The following is a 19444-nucleotide window of genomic DNA, read 5'->3' as shown; positions in this document are numbered from 1 at the left end:
ATCTGAGTATCTAAACAACTTCAGAATAGTAAGTCAGCTTTAGTTCAAAATACACTGTGGAATTCCTGAGATAGTCCAGAGTCAAAGGACTTGTCTAATGTTTTAATTTACTACTAAGATTTACTAGTTTAAATTGAAAGTGACTTACAAAGATTATTAAAAATTTAATGTCTCATAGTGGGATAAATATATTTTCAGGAAAACTGCTAAGTATATTGTTTTAAATATAACTTTTATGGAAACACATTAAGAATTTTTTTGAGCAACAATCATGGAAGAAAAACTCACGTACCCTTTTGTAGATACTGTGTGGTGAAATAGTAGAATCTGGATATGATTTTGTTTTAGTTTGAACTCTTGCTAGCTTGGCATCAAACTGAATCAAGTTTAAAAAGAAAGTTGAGAACATTCTAGTTAAATGAAACAATTGTTTCTATAAATATAATCCACTATATTCTTAGATGTATCATCTGTAGTTCAATTGTATTCACTGTATAACAGAAGATAGAAAAGTCTTCAGAACAAGGATTACCCAAACAAGATTGACCCCAGCTGCACTTTAAAATTATCTGGGCAGGTTTTTTAAAGAACTGAATACCTGGATACTACCTTAGAGATTCTGGGCTGGGGTCAGGAGCATTTTTCCTCAAGACATCCATTGATTCTATCATGTAGGGTTAAGAATCTAGTTAACTAGGGTTGAGAATCTCATGAACTTAAAGGTAGATAAAAATACTTTCATGTTGCTATGAGTGTATTTTGTAAAGAAAATGTAGTGTAATCAACAGTCATGGGAAAACATTTAAATACCCTTCTATAGAAACTGTGAGGCTAAATAGTAGAATTTGGATATGATTTTACTGATTTAGTTTGAATGCTTGCTGGTTTGACATTAAGCTGTATCAGGTTAAAAAAATTCTCATGGGCCATTCTTACAGGTCATTTTTTTTTGCAAAATCTTCAATTATTTTTCCTTCAGGTTGAGTTTATAGTGTGAACTAAGAATAAACTCAGTGAGATCGTGTTCTGGTTTGGGGAGAGAATGGATAGTTACAATGAAGATGAATAGCAAGTAAAAGTCGCTCAGTCGTGTCCGGCTCTTTGTGACCCTATAGACTGTATAGTCCATGGGATTCTCCAGGTCGGAATACTGCAGTGGGTAGTTGTTCCCTTCTCCAGGGTATCTTCCCAACCGAGGGACTGAACCCAGGTTTCCTGCATTGCAGGCAGATTCTTCACCATCTATCTTTCTACACATTTATTAGGAAAAAAATAGTTATTTATTGTAAATGAAAAACTTCCAGTTGGTTCATTAGGGTTTCACAATTACTGCTGAGAAGAGAGTAACGTTAAGGATTAGAAACACTCTCCCTACTGCTAGAACAGTAGTCCTTTTGGCTGCATTGACTCAGCTGTCAAATGTAGGTAATCTTTGAGCTGTCTCTGCAGGCAGAGGAGATAGGACCCTCTGTGGAAATCAGCACCTTTTGAACGACTGGAGTCCCACCTTGAGGCCAAGTGCTGAAAGGCAGTGTAACAGTTGTGCAGGGTTTGAGCATTGCATGCTATGGATGAAGAATAAGCATGTGTGAAACTGTCTCACAGGCTTGTTTCTAATCCTGAAATTTATCTCACTGTGATGACAAAGAATGGCCTAGTCTAAGGGATGCATCCTCAAATTCAGCAGAGCCTTAAACACTTACCTCTAGCTGTAGTTTGATCATTTCATTTTGTTTTTCCCTTTCTTGAGTTCTTAACTTTGCATTTAACTCGGAAATTTCCAACTCCTTTTTCTCTATCAGTTCTTTATTCTTTTCTTCGCTTAATTTGACTGAATAAAAAAAATTCACCGTAACATTTCAAAAATCTTAGAAGATTACTTTTTTGTATTTTAAAAAATGACAAGAAAGTACAATTTATTAATAAAAACGTATTTTAGAAACTGTTTATGTGCAGGGTAGCTTTTATATATTTTTAACAAGTCCCTTAAAAATGATTGAAACAAAAGGGCTGCCCATTGAATGCTTTTGAATAAGTAAACTAATTTGTACTCTTAAATATCTAGAGAATAATGTTCTCTGAATGCCTGGAGAATAGGAGATTTATTGGTTAAAGAGACACACAAAGCCTGGGTTCCTATGTATAGAGGGCTTCACATCACAGGATGACTAGAGCTATACCAGCTTGTTCTGGCTCCCTCACTATTTCCCTTCATAGGCATTTTTGTCCAGTAAATTTCTGAGTTTCTACTCCCATCTCGGTGGTTCCTTGGAGGATCTGAATCAGCACAAGAAACAGTTAGGATGGGCACTTACCACTTTGTGAGGAAGAGGACGCCATCATCAGTGGTATGTAGAGGACTGGGAGTTCCTAGTATACCACAGGGGTCTGATTACTCAAGATTTTGTTGTTGTTGTTTAGTCGTTAAGTTATGTCCAAATCTTTTGTGACCCCGTGGAGTGTAGCCTGCTAGGCTCCTCTGTCCATGGGATTTCCCAGGCAAGAATACTTGAGTTAGGTAGCCATCTCCTTCTCCAGAGGATCATCCCAGCCTAGGGACTGAACCCACCTCTCCTGCATTGGTAGGCGGATTCTTTACCACTGAGCCACCAGGGAAGCCCACTGAAGGTTTTATCAGCAGTTATCTGGGAAAATGTCCTGGTGGAGGTGAATGCCTTGTAGGTATAATAGTTCAGACATTTGAAAGATGAGAAACAAAGCCCACAAAGACAGGAGAGTTATTTATCGCTAAATTAAATTGACTTCCTGTGTGTGTATGCTCAGCTGGTTCAGTTGTATCTGACTCTTTGTGACCCCATGGACCACCAGGGTCCTCTGTCTCTGGGATTCTCCAGGCAAGAATACTGGAGGTGAGTTGCTGTGCCTTCCTCTGGGGGATCTTCCCAACCCAGGGATCGAACCCGTGTCTCTTACATCTACCTGCATTGGGATAATAAGAAACAGAGCTGTTAGAAGGTAAAGATTTAAAGAACAGGTGTGAGAGTCAGAGGGTCTCTTTGGAAGCCCATAGACAGGCTCTTACAAACTCTAGTGGAAGCGCAGGCACAGCTGAGCAACAGAATCTAATCATTAAAGTTGCAGAACTCCAGAGAGGTTTAAATGCTCAGCAGAAACAGGTGTGCCATGCTAAATCCTGGTTGGAAACACCTAATATCCTAAAAAATAGGACAGGGGTATCTGGATCAATGCCTATGAGGAAACTGCTTTGACAGCTCCCCTAAATGCTCAGAATTGGCAGAAGTGACCTACCTTTTCCTAGGAAGAGCTAGCCCTTAGCTTAACTGATGAAAGATGCTACAGAGGCTCTTCTCCAAAACTGCCCCAGCCTCTTCTTTTGGTGGCTAGGCTAATAACTAGGGTTAAAGCTCAGTATCACCTGGCTGGGGGAGTACCGGGGCTGGTAAGTGGGGAAAGTGAATATACCCCAAAGAGCTGCAAGAATTAGCTAGGTTGTATTGGGAAGAGCCATGTGAATACCTTTGAGAAGGCACTTTTGAGGGTGCTGGATAGAAGACGACAGAAATTAAGACTTAGGTAAGCAAGAATTAATAGACTTGAAGATACTCTTTAGGGTCAGGGGACATAATACCCTAGCAAGGACCCAGGATATGGGGCAAATTCTGTTGGAGTAGCCTTAGACCTCTAGAGAAAGCACTGGCCAAAACAGAGTGAAGTGGCAACACCTGAGATGCCCTGGCAGCTAGCGAGAAAGGTATAAGGAGGCTCTCAAAAGTTGGCATGCTTGAGTAGATGTATCTTGTGAGGCAAGAAAACGCACCAAAGGATTATGTTCCTTAGGAGGACACAGAAGGCACACTATTAATCAAGCCACAGGGAATGTGCTGGTGAGAGACAAACCAGCATCACCAAGAAGTTCAACTTTCACTCTTATCTGCAAGCTAGGGCTGCCAGTAAGAGGTTATAAAGTTGGGCTCATTAATATTCATGAATGGTGTCCCCCTTCCCCCACCAAGTTATAGAAGCCAGATGATGGTGTTTAACTGCCAGAAGCCAGGAGGCCACAATTACTATAATGACCAGAAAGGTCAGAAAGCAGCCAAAGGGGTATTTTTGAGAATCATAGAGTTAGTTAACAGATGAGCAGTAAATGCTGCTTAACAAGTACAAAAGAAATAAGAATGGAGGAACAGGAGGCTGAGGGCACATGGCCCCATTAAAAATTATTTTTTGCTCAGTTTCCTAACCTGAACCAAGGTTTTGACCTAGAACCTGCTGGCTGAAAATACACAATTAGGTCCCTAGGAGGAAGAACACTTCAACAACCCCTCTTCTAGGTTTCTCCTGAGGAAGAAACGTCCATAGAAGTATGGAGAACCTGCTGCCTGAACTCCAATGGAGAAGGAGGTACGTGTAGCATAAGGAGGGAACTGTTGTGCCCATGAAAATGCATCTTTCAGATCTCCAACTTCAGGGACCGTAACTGACTCATTGCTTTTCATGACCATGTTTATGCTGAGGTCACGATTCCCAAGAGCTGCTCCTAGCCACTGACTGAACTTGGCATGGATACTAAGGCAGAGTTGTTCCTGAGAGTTGTAGAACTTGGTTGATGGGCAACTTTGGCCCAACTTTGCTGACTTTTTTCTTATAAATGTGTCACAGACTGACTTCTCCTGTCCAGCACACCTTTCTTCCTTCTCTTTTTCACATCGGTTCAACCTGTAACAGCTAACCCATCTCCCCCAGTTCCCTCCCTATCTATCTTCACAAATGTTTTCCTTTACAAATCTCTTGAATGTCTAATTCTATCTAGGCATCTGCTTCTCAGAGAACCCAAAGAAACAGCAAAACTCTTTTCTAAAGTGGTTGTGTAATTTTACAGTCCCACTGGTAATGTATGAGAATTCCAATGCTCCATACCCTCACCAACACTTGGCACTGAGGTTTTGAGTCCACGGGGTCGCAGAGAGTCGGATGACTGAGTGAACAACAACAGAAGGTGCAATGTGGTATCTCACTGTGGTTTTAATTTGCATTTTTCTACAAACCAATTATGTTGAACATGTTTTCATGTGTTTATTTTCATCTGTATATATTATTTGTGTCCAAGTATTTTGTTCCTTTCCTTATTGGGTTGTTTGACTTATTATTGAATTAAGAGTTCCTTATAGATTTTTGAACATAAGTTCTTTATCAGTTATGCGTTTGTAAGTATTATCTACTGGTCTGTAGCCTGTCTTTTCATTTTCTTTTGTGTTGAAGGACAGAAGTTAATAGTTTTTGATGTTCAATTTAGAATTTTTTCCTTTATTGTTTGTGCTTTGTGTTTCTTTGTAAGAAACTGTGGCTAACTCAGGGTCACAAAGATTATCTGCTATGCTTTCTTCTGGCTGTTTTATAGGTTTACATTCAGATCTATTATTCAAGTTAATTTTTGCATACAGTGTGCATCTAGGCTTGTTAAGAAACTTTTTAATACCTTTATGAAACCAGTTAACTCTCAACATTAGTTCATGAGACCTACTTTGCTAAAGGAAGAATATTTCATTCTTATTGAATATTGAATATAATTTCTTAGAGAAATTACATTTCATTCTTAGTGAATAGTGAATATAATTTCTTAGTGAAATTATATTCAATATGATGAGTATATAAATATCAAAGCTAACTTACACTTTATATTAATTTTACAATAATATTAACTATCTCACATAAATGTTAAATTCAAACTCCATGAGTCCAATTTATAAATGTAATTTATATCACATAAATATAAAGAAAGCAACAAACCTAAATTGAGATGTGTAAAGGCAGTGTTTACTCAAGAATACTGGTAATTACTGAAAAAAATTATATATGCATGTAAGTTTTTTTATGGTATCTGCAGTTCAGTCGCTCAGTCGTGTCTGACTCTCTGCGACCCCATGAATTGCAGCACGCCAGGCCTCCCTGTCCATCACCAACTCCCGGAGTTCACTCAAACTCAGGTCCATCGAGTCGGTGATGCCATCCAGCCATCTCATCCTCTGTCGTCCCCTTCTCCTCCTGCCCCTAATCCCTCCCAGCATCAGGGTCTTTTCCAATGAGTCAACTCTTTGCATCAGGTGGCCAAAGTATTGGAGTTTCAGCTTCAGCATCAGTCCTTCCAATGAACACCCAGGACTGATCTCCTTTAGAATGGACTGGATGGATCTCCTTGCAGTCCAAGGGACTCTCAAGAGTCTTCTCCAACACCACAGTTCAAAAGCATCAATTCTTCGGTGCTCAGCTTTCTTCACAGTCCAACTCTCACATCCATACATGACCACAGGAAAAACCATAGCCTTGACTAGATGGACCTTTATTGGCAAAGTAATGTCTCTGCTTTTGAATATGCTATCTAGGTTGGTCATAACTTTCCTTCCAAGGAGTAAGCGTCTTTTAATTTCATGGCTGCAGTCACCATCTGCAGTGATTTTGGAGCCCCCAAAAATAAAGTCTGACACTGTTTCCACTGTTTCCCCATCTGTTTCCCATGAAGTGACAGGACTAGATGCCATGATCTTTGTTTTCTGAATGTTGAGCTTTAAGCCAACTTTTTCACTCTCCTCTTTCACTTTCATCAAGAGGCTTTTGAGTTCCTCTTCACTTTCTGCCATAAGGGTGGTGTCATCTGCATATCTGAGGTTATTGATATTTCTCCTGGCAATCTTGATTCCAGCTTGCGCTTCTTCCAGCCCAGCGTTTCTCATGATGTACCCTGCATAGAAGTTAAATAAGCAGGGTGACAATATACAGCCTTGACGTACTCCTTTTCCTATTTGGAACCAGTCTGTTGTTCCATGTCCAGTTCTAACTGTTGCTTCCTGACCTGCATACAGGTTTCTCAAGAGGCAGATCAGGTGGTCTGGTATTCCCATCTCTTTCAGAATTTTCCACAGTGACCCACACAGTCAAAGGCTTTGACATAGTCAATAAAGCAGAAATAGATGTTTTTCTGGAACTCTCTTGCTTTTTCCATGATCCAGCGGATGTTGGCACTTTGATCTCTGGTTCCTGTGCCTTTTCTAAAACCAGCTTGAACATCTGGAAGTTCATGGTTCACATACTGCTGAAGCCTGGCTTGGAGAATTTTGAGCATTACTTTACTAGCGTGTGAGATGACTGCAATTGTGCAGTAGTTTGAGCATTCTTTGGCATTATCTTTCTTTGGGATTGGAATGAAAACTGACCTTTTCCAGTCCTGTGGCCACTACTGAGTTTTCCAAATTTTCTGGCATATATGGTATCTTAGAATTCAGTAAATTAAAAATAAAAACTTACCTTTTTTCTGCATATCTTGATAAAGTTTTGTTATTTCAATCTTATGTCCCTCCTCTTTGATTTTCATTTCACTCATAAGTTTGGCAATATTATTCCTATGTTCCTATAGATTAAAACATATATTCATTGTTCAATTTAAGTATGTGTTCACATCTTTTGATTAGATGAAATTTTCAAAGTTTATATTAATTTTTGATATATAATTATATCTAGAGAGGAAAGATATTGTTCATTGTTTGAATGCTAAACTTTGAGAAGGACCAATTTCTTGTTCAAGTAGACAGATCATCTAGACACAATGATTTTTATCTTTGCCTCCTGAATTCTCATCACCATATCCATAACTTATCATAGATGCTCAAAATATTTTAAGTGTGTGCAGAAATGGCATGAACATTAAAATATTTCAAAAAAGCCAAAGTATATTGTAGAGCCAACTTTATGTATCATTTGATAGCCAGCGAGCAACTTCACTTTCACTTTTCACTTTCATGCATTGGAAAAGGAAATGGCAACCCACTCCAGCGTTCTTGCCTGGAGAAACCCAGGGACGGGGGAGCCTGGTGGGCTGCTGTCTATGGGGTCGCACAGAGTCAGACACGACTGAAGCGACTTAGCAGCAGCAGCAAACTTACCTTAACATAGGGTCAATCTCTTTGAATGTAGCCTGAATTTTCCATTTCTGACAATTATATAAACATCCCTAATTTCCAGAAGGAGGTTAAGCATTATCTATGGTAAGGGTCAGCTTTATGAGGAGGCTAAAGAAGGATGAATTTGGGATCTGAGAAGTGGTCAACAGCCTCCTGAGGTTAGTTTTATAGGTTGTTGAAGCAGAGAAGTGATTTATTATGCTCATAAGGAGAGTAGCATTTAAAAAAAGTATTTATTTTATTTTTTCGGTTGTGCTGGGTCTTCACTGTTGTACAAGGGCTTTCTCTAGTTGCAGAGAGCAGGGCTACTCTCTAGGTGGGGTGCCTGGGCTTCTCACTGTGGTGGTTTCTCCTGTTGCAGAGCACAGGCTCTAGGCACATGGCCTTCAGTAGTTGTGGTGCATGGGCTCAGCTGCTCTGTGGCATGTGGAATCCGCCCAGATCAAGGATCAAACTCACGTCCCCTGTACTGTCAGGTGGACTCTTATGTACTGTACCACCAGGGAAGTCCCTAGAGAGAGGCGTTGAGAGAAGTGTGGAAAGAGAAATCCACCAGAGAGATTAAATTTTCAGTTTTTCCAGAGGTATATTTCTAGATGGAGAGGAGTAAAGGAAAGAAGGAAGAATAAAAGTGAAGTGGGATAGTAAGAAAGAGACAATGATGCAGGCAGGAGGCCCAGAAAAATCTTCTAATAAACATGGTAAGGCACCAGTAGTAAAGAATCTACCTGTCAATGCAGGAGATGCAAGTAATGAGAGTTTGATCCCTGGGTCAGGAAGATCCCCTGGAGTAGGAAACGGCAACCCACTCACGATTCTTGCCAAAATCCCATGGACAGAGGAGCCTGGTGGACTATAGTCTATGGGGTTGCAAAGAGTTGGACATGACTGGGCACGCATGTGTGTTAAGCACTGTAAAAGCAGGGACTTTGTTTTTACTCACTGTTGTATTCCTATCTCCTGGTGTATATCCCTTGATATGTATTCAATGAATGAGAATGCTAATAAGAATTATTAGTTAGAGGTTCTTACCCTAGACCCAGATAAAGGGTTTTCAAGGGTCTGTTAACTTCCTGAAATTGTATGCATGCATGTGCCCTTTTGAGCACTTTTTTATCAGGGTTCATGGGTTTTAATAGATATTCAGTATATTCAGGTATTTGAGGAGATGAAAAAAAGTCAAGATCCACTGGTTTAAGCAGCTATAATTAAAAATAAAGATTAATTTATATATATAATTAAAAATTTCCTTAAATTCAAGAGGATACAGTCAGGATTCCTACTTGTGTTACTTAGTTTGCCAGAAAACTTACAGGAATGGCTGAACCTATCCAACCATTGCCTTTGATTAAAGTTAGGTAGGTGACTGAAGGGGTCAATCTCATAGACTGTGATATTTTTCCTATGCTTGAATCTAGATTTCTAGATGGACAACTACACAATGGCTTTCATAAATGACTCCTGACTCAAATTGGTGCACTAAGCAGTTGTTGCTCTGGGAAACTCTAGGAGACAAATCTACATGTCTTTTCATTCTCCATTGATTTTCCCACCTGACATGCTGCCATTAGTTTGGTAAGACTGAGAATTTTCACTGTAGTCTCGAGGCATGAAGCCTATCTTAAACGTCTGGGCTGGTACCAGGCTGTATCTCACTGGGTTCTTCTCCTCTAGTATAATCTGTAACAGCCCCAAAGAGTCCAATCCTTTCTTCTTTTTAAGGGGACAAAATTCCAACAGGTTCTTGTTGATTGCCTTCTTTTCATTTGCTTTCTTGAGAACTTTAAATTCCAAGGGACAGCTTCTGGTTATATCTTCTTATAAAACTTAAGCATTCTTCACATACAAGTTACCAATCTTCCAGTCTCATAAATATGGCTGGTAAGTAACTCCAAAATTTATTTCTAGGGAGTGGTTCTCCGTATGTCTTGGATGTGCCTGGAGGTGTTGTACTAGAGAATGTTCATTAGGTTGAGGTAATCTTTAGTTTGCTTTGGACAGCAGTTAATAAGCTCAGAATCTTGGGTTACGGTGTTTATTCTGTCATTCCCACCCCTCTGAAAATTCATATTATTTTAGACAAAGAAGTATTCTACAATCTGACATTTTAGAAGAGGAGGCAAAAGTTTTCTCCCTTTCTGTTCCAATTACACCCTGACTACATTTATTGTTGAAATGTAGAGGAAAGATATGAAAGGGATGGAAAAATAAAGTAAAGATATAAAGGAAATAGAAAGAATGGGATATAACCCAGGGATATTTAAATTATTTCAAAATTGGTGATGAGAAGCTAAATTTTCCAAGAGTACATGAGATACCATTCATTACTCCTGAGTATTACCTAGAAGCCCCAGCATGTTTACAGAATTAGCTTGTGTTTCTTCAAAGGCTCTTTAAGAACCAGATTGAAACAGAGATGATCCTTCAAGTTGAAGTTCTAAGGTGGATACAGATCTAAGCTGAGTTTTGGAAATCTTAGATCTGCCAGAGTTTGACATATTGGCTCTTGGGAGATGAGAAAAAACAAGCATAATAAACCTCCCAAAGGGCAGAGGGGTGGGAACTTATATTCATTGAGGATATTTTATGTTCTAGGCACTAGGTTTTATGTTCTATAATTATTATCATGATGCTCTTTTTATAGGAGATAAGAAAAAGTAGCAGAGTGTATGCTGGCTCTTGGGAGAAAATTGGGGACCCACATAAAATGCTCTCTTCATTTGGATGGTGCCATAAAATTTCAATAGATCACTCAAACCATAAATACTGAAGGCATTCACTTTATCACAAAAAAGCTTTTATAAAGTGCTAATTAAGAGTATACTGAAGAGTAAAAACTCTAAGATAACTTTTTAAATAAATGGCAAAATTGTTGCATCCCTTTTTGTTTGAAAGAAAGTAATGCAAGCAATATACTGTTACATTAGTTTGTAAAACACTGAGGGTCTGCAAAACTTGTATCTTTTTGGCTGCCTATATTAATTAAAAATGACTCCCCCCCCCCTAATTTGGGAAGACAATGCTCCACAGGTATTTGATAGAATATAAAGACACATAAACTCACCTGTTCATGCATTTTAAACTTTTCTTTCATAAGATCAGCATTTCTTTTTAGTTGTTCATTTTCACCTGTGTAAAAGTCAATGAAGAGTATTATAATATATAGAACTTTTCAATGAATATGGGAATATTTTTAATCCATCAAGTTTTCGTTCATGTATGTATTAAACATGTGAATACAAAATCTACTACACATTAGGCTCTGTGAATGACATTGGGAATGCTGAAACAAAAAAATTATCGCTCTTCAAAGAACTTACAGCCTAGTGGTAAGACAGATAGATGTGTAAGCAGTTATGATAATGCTGTGATAACTGTTTGGTAATGGCAGTGTGTCTGAAATATGGTGGGGTGATATGGAAGAAAAGCTTAGGTCAGTTCTAAGTCAGGAAAAGGTTTGTAGAAGAGGGAGCACTTGATCTGAGACTTAAATAGTAAGTTGGAGAGAGATACAGAAAAATATCCAGAAGACTTTGGGCTTGAATCAATATAGCACATTTGGGAAAATTACAATTCAAGTACAGTATTGTTGGAGTGTAAATTTATAAGGAGAATGTGTTAAATAGATTGGGGAAGTAACTTTATAGGAAGTAGACAGATTCTAGATGAAAAACTTTGAATTTTATTTTATAGGTTATAGACTCACCAAAGAATTCTGAACAGTGAAATGAAATTATTAGTTACATGTTCAAAAAGATTATCTGGCAGTGCAGAAGATGAATAGGGAAGGGGTTGAACCCAGAGGATGTCCATACATCAGTAACAGATCAAGTAAGAAATAATGGGAGCCTAAAGTAGGTCACTGGCAGTAAGAGACAATGGAAAATAAAGATAACTATATAGACAATAGAATTATCAGGAAACTTAATGCTGATTGGATAGCAGCGGCAAAAGCAAAAGGGGAACCTTTGCCTTCTAGGTTTCTGATTTGAGTGGATGAAAACTGTTAATCAATTAGGGAAGATTTTAAAGGGGAAGATTTTTAGGATTTAGAATGACGGATCTCTATCTTTATCATGCCAAATTTGAAATGCTTGAGATATCCAGGAGAATATTTCTTGTAGGCTGAGAAACATTTAGAGGTGGCTAAAGGAAAACTATCCTATAAAGGAGACTAAGAAGTGTCCAGAGATGCAGGAGAGGGTGTTACTAAGAGAAGAGAGTTTATGGGGGTTATAATCCATGGCAGTAAATGCAATAAAAAGGTGAAATGAGAGAACTTTGAATCTGAAATCTTTGGGAGATGCCCAATTGTTCTAAGTTGAAGACTAGATGAAAAGTGAAGTGGAAGTGAAAGTAGCTCAGTCATGTCTGACTCTTTGCAACCCCATGGACTGTATAGTCCGTGTATGACTAATCCAGCCCAGAATACTGGAGTGGGTAGCCTTTCCCTTCTCCAGGGGATCTTCCCAACCCAGGGATTGAACCCAGGTCTCCCACATTGCAGGTGGACACTTTACCAGCTGAACCACAAGGGAAGCCCAAGCATATTGGAGTGGGTAGCCTATCCCTTCTCCAGTGGATCTTCCAGACCTAGTAATCGAACAGGGGTCTCCTGCATTGCAGGCGGATTCTTTACCAACTGCGCTATCAGGGAAGCCCAAAAACTAGATGAAGCTAAGGAAATAGAGATAGTGAGTGCACACTATTCCCTTGAGATTCCATTGCAAAAGGAAAGAGTGAGAGTAATTGGAGGGAATAAATACAAAATCAAGGACACTTTGTTGTGTTTATTGAAAATATGGGAGAGATCTGAGTTGTTTAAAAGCTGAGAGGAATGACCAATAGAAAGAAGGAAATGAGAAAGGAAGGGACAGTAGAAGATGCAACATCCCAGAAGAGAGAGGTGATGAGAGATGAGAGTTAAGTGGAAAAATAACTTTGGATAGGAAGAAGGATTTTTTTTCTTCAAAGCTGAGGAGGAAGAAGAAAGGATATGTCTGTGTATGAATACACTGGAGGAAGTGCAGTGGGAAGAAGGGATAGTGGGTGACAGGAAATCAGGTAGTTTATGTCTGACAACTTTTTCTATGAAATAGAAAGTAAAGTAGGTTTAATGAGAAAGAAATATTTAAAGTTGGGGACTTAAAGAATGAAAAATTTAAAAGCCTGGATAAATTAAGGGTATATGTGAAACTGGGACTCAAAATGACTTTGCAATTTATGTTTACCAATAGCCTTCAGTGCCTATGCCTATAGCACTGTAAGTCAAGCAAGTATATGGCTGGATTGGTCTGTATTTGAGGATTAGTATAGTTTGTATTTTAGGATAGGTGAGGGAAACAAAACTACTGTACAAAAAAGATGAGGGGCTTCCCTGGGGGTCCAGTGGCTAAGACTCTGACCTTTCAATGCAGGGAGTCAGAGGTCGATCCCTGGTCAGGGAACTAGATCCCATACACTGCAACTAAGACTGGGTGTGGCCAAATAAATAAATACTTTTAAAAAGAAGATGAGTTGATATAGTAAGCTAAGCTAAACTAGAAGGAAAGGAAGGTTTAATCTTTGAACAATATTATTGAGAACCATAGTTATATAATGCCCTATTAAGGAAAACTTAGGAAAAAATGAATTTAAGTAAAATACAGTTTTGCATCTTCAATTTGCCCTATTATTTCATACCTATCATAATTTTGACATTTTTTTAAAAATCAAAACTCTTCTCTTGACAAGGCATGATGGAGAAGGAGGGTGCTTCACATTTTTCTATATTCATTCTTGTTAACCACTAGGTGTTTTAAGGAAAATCATATACTTAGATCAGGAAAAAGTCAGTCCTGATTTAGTGTGTGGTGAGGGTTTGAAACAGAGCAAGGATCTGTACCTGAGCCAGACATTAAAGGTGCCCATTTAAAAATTCTCTTTGTTCCTGCTGATTAATTTGTAGAACTCTTTGTATTGTAGATATAAACTACGTTGGTATTTGAAAACACTTTTATTTCAAATAAATTATTTGCTTTTTGACTTTTGTTTTACACATAACATGTAGGGTTCTTTTTGCATTGTTGTTGTTCGTACTTTGGTTGCATTGTTGTTAAGAAGGTGTGTTGAGTCTTTTTTTCTTTATATAGTAACTGAGGTTCTCAGATTGGTTAAGATGATATCCCTCAGCTCCAGGTTGTATGCTTTTCCTGGATTTTAAGTTTCTATTGTTCTTTTTTGTACTAAAGTGTTTTTTTTTTAATCCATCTGGAATTTATTTTTGATATGGTTGGAAAACTTTCCAGATGGTAAGATAGTTGTGTCAGTACCATACTTTAAAATATTCTTTTTCAATAGATTGAAATATTCCTTGCATCAATCATTAAGTTAGCAAATACTGGGGCCTGTCTCTAGAATCTAGATCATTCTTTCCATGGATGTATTTTTCACTTTCTATGCCAATACCATATTGATTTCATTACAATGGCTTCAGAGCATGCTATTTTCTGGTAGTGGAAGTCCTCCTCCCTTACGTTCTTCTTATTTTTCATACTTTCTGTTTTTGTTTATTTGTTTCTTCTGTCAAATGAACTGTAAGATTAGCTTATGCAATCTTCTCCTTTACCCCTAAATTTAATATTTTAATTTAAACTACATGAAATGTGTATATTAAATTCAGGAAAATGACATTTTAATGATGTTAAGTCTTCCCTCTGCCAGAAATATTGATCAACCCATCTAAATGTTATGTTAGTATCTAGCTTTGGCATATCTATAATTATGCTAAACAGAGGCACATAATTTACCTATGAATTAAAGTCATCTACTGAAGAAACAGCTAACCTCCTTAATATTTTATAGTGCTCCTCAGTTGGCTTTTTGTTGGCTTTCATCTGTAGTATAATCCATGTTATATTATTATTATAATCCATGTTATATTATTATTGTTGGCACAGCTCTTTTTCATCATCTTCCCAGATTTTACATTAGATTTTCAAACACATATCTCTACTTCCTTAAGGTATAAGGCTCTTGCTGCACTGGCTGGAGCAGAGATAAACTCAAATAGCATCTTGATCACTGTAGAGTCCACCTGGTCCTGATATTTGACAAGGAATTGCTGTCTAACCTGAGCTAGATTTTGCTTTAAATCCAGAAAGAAGGAAATGGTCTTCTAAGAAACATGAATGACCAAGCAACTCTATCATATCCTTTCTTACTACTTCTGTTACTTCTCTCTATTAGCCAGACAAAAAATGATGACATGGAACAAAAGGAAAAATAGGGAAATTCATAGTTATTTTTCATTTCAGTCTTTTTTTTATTCATCAGTAAGCAGAAGGTAGAGAGTGTTGGTAGAATGTGCATGTCTCAAGAATTAAAATGAATGAAAAATGGTTGAGGTAGTTTTGTGTAGCATTTTCTCTATTCTGGTAAGAATGAAACAGATATACATGTATAAACTATGAAGTATTAATTGTGTACTTCTGTACTTCCACATATGAGTTGTGTTCTTTGAATTTAAAACTAGTTTGTACAACAGAAAGGTAAATAGTAAAATTCATGCTCATAATTAAAATTAAAAGCATTTTTCATTGAGTGATATTAAACAACAAAATATCCTGACAACTGAGAGATCACAAAAGAAAGGAAGAAGCTTTATATTTCAGAACCTTTAATGTTATTTTTTTCCCTAATTTTTGAACATGGACTCCATGTTTTCACTTTGCACTGTGCCCTGAAAATTATGTTGGTGGCCAAAATTATTTATAGGTTTTGTTCTTTACCTTCCTTTTAATGTTCCTTTAGGAAATCTCTCTTGGAAGGTGGCAATTTTTAAATAATGAAGATTCTACAGTACATATTCATAAGAAGTCATTTCCCCATACTTAAAAGATGCTTATATAAATATGATAGCATTCTTCAAAAGATATACTATAAGCTCTGAAGAATTGATGCTTTTGAACTGTGGTGTTGGAGAAGACTCTTGAGAGTCCCTTGGACTGAAAGGAGATCCAACCAGTCCATTCTGAAGGAGATCAGTCCTGGGATTTCTTTGGAAGGAATGATGCTAAAGCTGAAACTTCAGTAGTTTGGCCACCTCATGCAAAGAGTTGACTCATTGGAAAAGACTCTGATGCTGGGAGGGATTGGGGGCAGGAGGAGAAGGGGACGAGGATGAGATGGCTGGATGGCATCACTGACTCGATGGACGTGAGTCTGGGTGAACTCTGGGATTTGGTGATGGACAGGGAGGCCTGGCGTGCTACGATTCATGGGGTCCCAAAGAGCTGGACACGACTGAGCGACTGAACTGAACAAGTCTGATTATTTTAAGAAGGTCTTTCTCACAATTACATTGAAAGAAGTATTTCTACATTATTCAAACTAATTTTCATGTAAGCGTTATTTTTTTTCTTAAGTAGTAGTTGATCATGGATTAGCTTAGTTTCTCATACAATTCTTTTATAGAATAACACTGAATATATGCTTTTGCTCTTTTCAAAACATTCTGATCAGTGATCAGTTTTGACTACATCATTTTGTTTAGAACAATTTTGTACAGTAAAGCTGCACTGTCCATAACAATGTCTTCCTTAAAATCCACTCTTTTAGAGTATAAGGGCTCAAATAAATTTAAGTTATTCAGGCTCAGTTCAGACAGGAAAAAAGCAATATTAAGTTGTAATAAATTATTTAGAGAAAATTGGCAAATATGTTTGAATTCTACTGATTTTGGAGGTGCTCTGAATATTCGGCTGATTTCATGTCTCTATTTTTTTCTCTTTTCACTGCTCATGTGTTTAAATGCCTGAAATTCAATTGATCTAGGGCTGGTTATATCGCAATAATTCTCCTCTAGTGGAAAAAAGGCTCTGAATCTTGTTTCCTTTGTCTGGGCAGTAATAACCACTGATGATAAGTTAGCAGGTATAATGTCACTATCTCTCATATAGTGAATTACTGAGATTCTCCTAAAGTAGAATATAGAATAATACTTTTACAATAATATAAGAAACAATATAAAAATATTCCTATCATTTATGATATATTGGATGAATCATACTCTGTTTTATGTTCATATCCTGAACTCCAAATACATATTATTTCAAAGATAGAATGAATTCATTCTTTGGGGTAATGAAGCAGCAAGAAAACAAAGGCTCATAGTATAAAAGGCTGCCAACACTTTTGCATAATCTACACAATGGGCCCTTGCCTTTCTCCAGCCTGATAGATGTCTCCAGCATAACAGATGTCATTAAATATTGTTTCATGACTTTCCTTCTCTGTGTCAGGTTAGCAGTAATAAATGAAGAGCTTCTTTGGTCCTTGACAATGAGAACATCTCAGAAAATATATTTAACTTAATCATCCAATCACTCATGAGAATGAGAGACTCAAGTTTTCCCTTAAGTTATGAAATTCCAATGCTATTGCCATAAATGGTTTGTTGTTGTTTAGTTGCTAAGTCATGTCCAACTCTTTGCAACCCCATGGACTATAGCCCACCAGGCTCCTCTGTCCATAGGATTCTCTAGGCAAGAATACTGGAGTGGGTTGCGCCATTCTTTCTCCAGGGGATCGTCCTGACCTAGGGATCAAACCCGAGTTTCCTGCATCGGCAGCCAGATTCTTTACCACTGAGCCATCAGGGAATGGTAAGAGGGATCATCCACTGTCTCACATGTAACTGGTAAATATTAGGAGGGAATAGGTGGGCCAACATAAATAACAAAATCACAAAATCTAAAAAGTAGTGACAAACAGATAAAGTGAAGTTCTAAACTAATAGTCTCCAAACTCTCATAATTGTGTGCCCTGTTAATAAAAATAATGAGAATGTACACCCCAATTCTTGTCTATTTATAAATTATATATATATCACTTTCTTACTGTACATAATTCTTAAAAAGGATACAAGTAGAAGTTAAGAAGGTGAACTAAAGAGGAAAAAAATGTTAATTTATTCTAATATTATTTAAAGCACTGTTATAAAACTTTTTATTGAATCACTATTATTGTTGATAAATTTTAGTGAGATAATGCCACTGGAAATGCATCAGTAGCTTTTACAATGTTGATTTAACTCTTTGATTATGAAAATTTTTTTAATATTCAGGCTGTCTTGATACTTGGATTTGCGGGTTCAAATGCATTACTGGCTGTACTTACTAAATCACAACACAGTCATCCTTAGGTTTCCATTGGAGATTAGTTCCAGGACTGCTGTGGGTACCAAAATTCATGGATACTCAAGCCCCTTACATAAAATGGTGTAGTATTAGCATATAATTTATGCACATCCTGTATATCTTTTTAATATTTTTTTTAATCTCTAGATTACTTATAACACCTAATACAATGTAAATGCTATGTTAATAGTTATAAATACAATGTAAATAGTTACTTTTGTTGTTGTCCATTCACCAAGTCATGTCCAATTCTTGGCAACCCCATGGACTGCAGCATGACAGGCCTTCCTGTCCTTCACCATCTCGTGGACTTTGCCCAAGTTCCCATCCATTGAATCAGTGATGTCCTCCAATCATCTCATCCTCTTTTGCCCTCTTTTCCTGCCTTCAATCTTTACCAACATCAGGGTCTTTTCCAAAGTGTAAGCTGTTCGTATCAGGTGGCCAAATCATTGGAGCTTCAGCATCAATCCTTCCAATGAATATTTAGTCCTGATTTCCTTTAGGATTGACTGGTTTGATCTCTTTGCTGTCCAAGGGACTCTCAAGAGTCGTCTCTAGCACCACAGTTTGAAAGCATCAATTCTTTGGTGCTCTGCCTTCTTTATGGTCCAGCTCTCACATCAGTACATGACTACTGGAAAAACCAAAGCTTTGACTAGATGGACCTTTGTCAGCAAAGTGATGTCTCTGCTTTTTAATACACTTTCTAGGTTGGTCATAGATTTCCTGCCAAGAAGCAGTCGAGGAAATCTGTCACTGCCTCCACGTTTTCCCCTTCTTTTTGCCATGAAGGGATGGAACTGGATGCCATGATCTTAGTTTTTTTAATATTGAGTTTTAAGTCAGCTTTTTAACTGTCTTCTTTCACCTTCATCAAGAGGCTCTTTATTCCTCTTTGCTTTCTGCCATTAATAGTTACTGCTGCTGCTAAGTCGCTTCAGTCATGTCCAACTCTGTGCAACCCCATAGACAGCAGCCTACCAGGCTCCTCTATCCTTGGGATTCTCCAGGCAAGAACGCTGGAGTGGGTTGCCATTTCCTTCTCCAATGCGTGAAAGTGGAAAGTGAAAGTGAAGTCTCTCAGTCATGTCTGACTCTTCGCGACCCCATGGACTGCAGCCTACCAGGCTCCTCCGTCCATGGGAGTTTCCAGGCAAGAGTACTGGAGTGGGGTGCCATTACTAGCCCTTAGCAAATTCAAGTTTTGCTTTTTTGAAACTTTCTGAAATTTTTTTCAAGTATTTTCAGTCTGGGTTGGTTGAATCCATGGATGCAGGACCTGCAGATATGAAGGGCCTACTGTACTCATTTTTCAGTCCCAAACAC

General features: G+C 37.8%; 1 protein-coding gene and 1 long non-coding RNA gene across 4 annotated transcripts in view; one reads left to right on the top strand and one right to left on the bottom strand.

Moving 5' to 3' along the window:
• Positions 1–19444, bottom strand: part of CCDC152 (coiled-coil domain containing 152) — a 40845-nt gene that overhangs the window by 993 nt on the left and 20408 nt on the right. For 2 of the 3 annotated variants that reach the window (XM_086361591.1, XM_086361592.1), the window contains 4 exons: positions 11002–11066; positions 7285–7387; positions 1704–1831; positions 293–376 (listed from right to left, as the gene is read on the bottom strand). In XM_086361591.1, the coding sequence (XP_086217717.1) occupies positions 293–376; positions 1704–1831; positions 7285–7387; positions 11002–11066 (380 nt within the window). The remainder of the gene's footprint in view (positions 1–292; positions 377–1703; positions 1832–7284; positions 7388–11001; positions 11067–19444) is intronic. The other variant, XM_086361593.1, reaches the window with a different exon arrangement.
• LOC147350285 (uncharacterized) overlaps positions 4041–19444 on the top strand; it is a 171460-nt gene continuing 156056 nt past the window's right edge. Inside the window, exon 1 of the long non-coding RNA XR_015148699.1 lies at positions 4041–4386. This is a non-coding gene — a long non-coding RNA (uncharacterized LOC147350285). The remainder of the gene's footprint in view (positions 4387–19444) is intronic.

The sequence above is a fragment of the Bos grunniens genome, chromosome 20 (genome assembly GCF_055505025.1).
Source record: "Bos grunniens cultivar Pamir isolate PY7600 chromosome 20, Bosgru_T2T1.0, whole genome shotgun sequence".
Lineage (NCBI taxonomy): Eukaryota > Metazoa > Chordata > Mammalia > Artiodactyla > Bovidae > Bos > Bos grunniens.
The sequence above is the reverse complement of the archived record's forward strand: the minus strand, read 5'-3'. Positions and strand labels throughout refer to the sequence as shown.